General features: G+C 34.6%; 1 protein-coding gene across 1 annotated transcript; it reads left to right on the top strand.

Annotated features, from left to right (window-relative positions):
* Positions 1–620: 620 nt before the first annotated feature.
* On the top strand, positions 621–3,350 carry LOC111890762 (bystin). Its single transcript, XM_023886850.3, has 11 exons — positions 621–843; positions 959–1,162; positions 1,242–1,365; positions 1,491–1,554; positions 1,633–1,960; positions 2,046–2,125; positions 2,211–2,258; positions 2,338–2,557; positions 2,662–2,737; positions 2,916–3,022; positions 3,110–3,350. Exons 1-10 carry the CDS (start codon positions 727–729, stop codon positions 2,993–2,995), a joined length of 1,341 nt encoding a protein of 446 aa, XP_023742618.1. The 5' UTR covers positions 621–726; the 3' UTR covers positions 2,996–3,022; positions 3,110–3,350.
* The last annotated feature ends 359 nt before the right edge of the window (positions 3,351–3,709 follow it).

Genomic DNA, 3,709 nt, shown 5'->3' with positions numbered 1-3,709 from the left:
TGGATGCTAACAACAGGTAGATGCCGGATCCAAAGCCCTCTCCTCACTTCAATCTCTTCAACCTTCAAGTTTCCATCTAAAAAGCACAAGATTCACTCTCCAAAGCTCTCACTCACACACACACACACACTCAAGAAAGCACCAAAACGCGGCTAGGGTTTCATTCTGGATAGATAGGACGACGAGGGAGGCCACAAATGATCCATAAGTTCCTTAAATAAGGTACAAATCCCTGAAAATTAGGGTTTTCCTTTACAGTGTCTACTCGTTGAGTAGACCCTAAGTCCCGCGTCCAAAATCGATCTCTACTCATCGAGTTGGGCTCCCTAGCTCGTCGAGTCCTAACACAAAACCCTAAAAACTTAGAAAATTAAATAATACCTGGAACAGGCGTTACAGTTTCCAACCTAAAATGACGAAAATGCCCTCACATAGGGAGCAAGTGTGGGACTTAATGAGAAAAAGCAGACCAAAGTAAGGACATAAACCACGAGAAAATTGTATTTTGGTTCAGTCATGCGCCTCAAAAAATGATGGACCCAACCTGCACGTTTTTGTAAACCAAAGGTCCCATTTTTGCAATTTACTCATTTGTTATTTAAAGCCAGAAGATTCTGTTAACTATTAACGCCTCATACCAAGGGTTAGGGTTTTGCTAGGGTGTTTGAACTTTGAAGCGGCGAAGAAAGCAGTACCAGCATCTGTTGTCAATTTTCTCGATCATCAATGGCGAAAAAACGAGAGAGACATCAAAATCCAGAACCTTTCTTATCGGATGACACCAACAAATCTGTCTCCAAGAAGCGCACCAAACCCGCTAAACAGCATCAGAGCGAAGAAAAGGTATCATTCTGAACAAACTTTCTTATCTTCTCTCAATCTAATGATTGCATATATGTATATAGTTATCAGATGCTATTATGAAATTAGTTTTTCATAAACTATCTGTATACTGCAGCTTATATCGGCGGGCATGAGCTCCAAAATTTTGAAGGAGGCTTTGCTTCAGCAAAAGGAGATTCAGGACGAGGCAGATGCCGAAAACCCTGATAACATTGTTTTCCCGGAAGAACCTGTTACTCAGACTCAAGTAGACGAAGACGATGATGTTGACAACTTTGCTGGATTCTCTGATAATCACAGTCAATTTGGCGGTTATGAGGTTTCCTTTCATATTGTCCAATTTGTCATCTTGTTTAGCTCATGAAACCCATGTAATTGAGAATTTAACGAAAACACAGGAAGAAATTAACGAGGATGAAGAGAAGTTACTCGAAGCCTTCTTCTCCAAAGATGCTGGTCCTCAGCAAACATTGGCTGATGTCATATTGAGAAAGATCAAACAAAAAGATCAAATGCCTCCAGGTTCATATGTTTTACTTGCTTTTCCACCATTGATTGTGTTGATTACAATTACAGTCCTTCTCCATCTTTCTGATATTATGATCAGATTATGCTTGTATTCAAGGTCTAATCTTTTTTTTCTATAGGTTTATCTGCAGTACTTCAACCATCGCCTAAATTGGATGATTCCATCATAGAAATATACAAGAGGTTTCATACTTATTCATTCTTTGATCTTTAAAATTTCTATTCAGTCAAGTTATAAACCCCTTGTGTAATGCATTGCAGTGTTGGAGAGATTTTCAAGAAATATACCTCAGGAAAACTCCCATTGGCCTTCAAAAGCATACCAGCAAAACAAAACTGGGAGGAACTTTTATACTTGACAGAACCAGAAAAATGGTCACCAAATGCAGTTTATCAAGCCACCAGAATACTTGCTTCCAATATGAGTTCAAATAAAGTGACAAAGTTTTACAAATTTGTTTTACTTCCACGTATCAGACAAGATATACGCAAGAACAAGAAACTTCATTTTGCATTATATCAAGCTTTGAAAAAGTCTGTATACAAACCATCTGCCTTCCATAAAGGAATCTTGTTCCCACTATGTGCTGTATGTATGAATTAATCAAAACTTGATAGTTTTACTTTTAACCAGATCCCAAAATCATCAAAGTCTTTTTGTGTCTTTTATGCAGTCCAGGACTTGTAATTTGAGAGAAGCTGTTATTATTGGAAGTATTCTTCAAAAGGTCTCAATTCCACCACTTCATTCCAGGTATTATATTGTATTGCTATTATCAGTAAAGAAATGTATTGTTACTTGAAGGGAAATATAACCAAATTCTGATGTCAACTTGCAGTGCTGCTCTAATGAAACTTGCAGAAATGGAATATGGTGGCACAACAAGGTATATTTTTTTTAATTTTTAGTTTCAAGAATTACACATGTTATGAAGTAAGAGTTAAGTTAGTGGTTTTGTGATGCAGTTATTTTATAAAGATATTAGTTGAGAAGAAATATGCTTTGCCATATAGAGTTATTGATGCAATGGTTGCACATTTTATGAGATTTTGTGAAGATTCCAGGGACATGCCTGTAATTTGGCATCAGTCACTTCTTGCATTTATGCAAAGGTATAAACATGAACTCACAAAGGAGCAAAAGGATGACATTAATTATCTTGTCAAGAAGCAGAGACATAAACTGGTAAGTGTAAATGTTTGTTTTTAAAGTAAACAAGGTAAAAATCAGAAAGTACAAGGACTAGTTTTGTAATATTTTTATAAAGTACTGATGTTAATGTAATGCAGGTGACACCTGAAATTCTAAGAGAGCTGAATAATAGCCGAATCCGTGGGGAGAAGGAGGATGATCTTATGTCTCTATATATCCTTCCTTTTGTTTAATTAAAGTCTTACAATTTCCTCATATTTTATTTTGGTAATGATGGAATCAGAGAAAGAATGGAATGTAATGACTGATTCCATTCCATCCACCAATGAATCTGTGTTTGTGTGTGATTTGGATTCATTGTTTGCTTATTTCTCCTTAACTCTTGTATCACCTTCCCCTGTTTCTGTGATGAATAAAACCATAGAGGAAGACCGATTTGATATTCCAGATGTGCCCATGGAAGAGGATTAATTTTCAGAAGCTCACTTGCCCTTTTTGGTAAATTTGCTATCCCCATTTTTTTTTTAATTCTATTTGAATAGTGCTCATGTGAAAAACTTACAATTAATAAATTAATGTTTTCAGGAATTGTGTGTGCTTATGTTGCAAGAATATGCGGATTATTTTATGAAGTGTGAGGAAATATAATTAGCAGTTTTGTAGAAAATACTTTGTAGTGTCATTAGTATGTATTGTTTTAACTGTTCTGAAATTATTTATATGTTTGCAAAACTATTCTTTTACATAGGCGTAGGCATGTTTGAGGTTAAATGTAAAATTTGACCACTCTGCAAGGTTGAAATGCTAATTTTGAAAGTTGAGGGTATTCTTTGGAAATAAGTATAAACTTGTCTGCTTCATCAGTTGATTTTTTACATCTTTTCAAATCAACTTGATTTTGAAATATATTTATGAAATCCAATGTGAATATATATATATATATATATATATATATATATATATATATATATATATATATATTCATGTGGCATGATTCTAAGAAATATCTTTATTTCAATGACTATATTACTTTTAATGAACGTGTACTTATCTATAAATCTCTAAGAAATATTAGTGAATCGCTTTCTGTTTTGTTGATTCATTGAGATATTATTTTAGCTGATAAGTAGGTACTTATAATATCCAACAGCCTTATCCCAATCATGCATTAATGCGACTAACATT

The sequence above is a fragment of the Lactuca sativa genome, chromosome 5 (genome assembly GCF_002870075.4).
Source record: "Lactuca sativa cultivar Salinas chromosome 5, Lsat_Salinas_v11, whole genome shotgun sequence".
In the NCBI taxonomy this organism is placed as follows: domain Eukaryota; kingdom Viridiplantae; phylum Streptophyta; class Magnoliopsida; order Asterales; family Asteraceae; genus Lactuca; species Lactuca sativa.
Note: the sequence above shows the minus strand (reverse complement) of the source record. Positions and strands in the feature narration are given on the sequence as shown.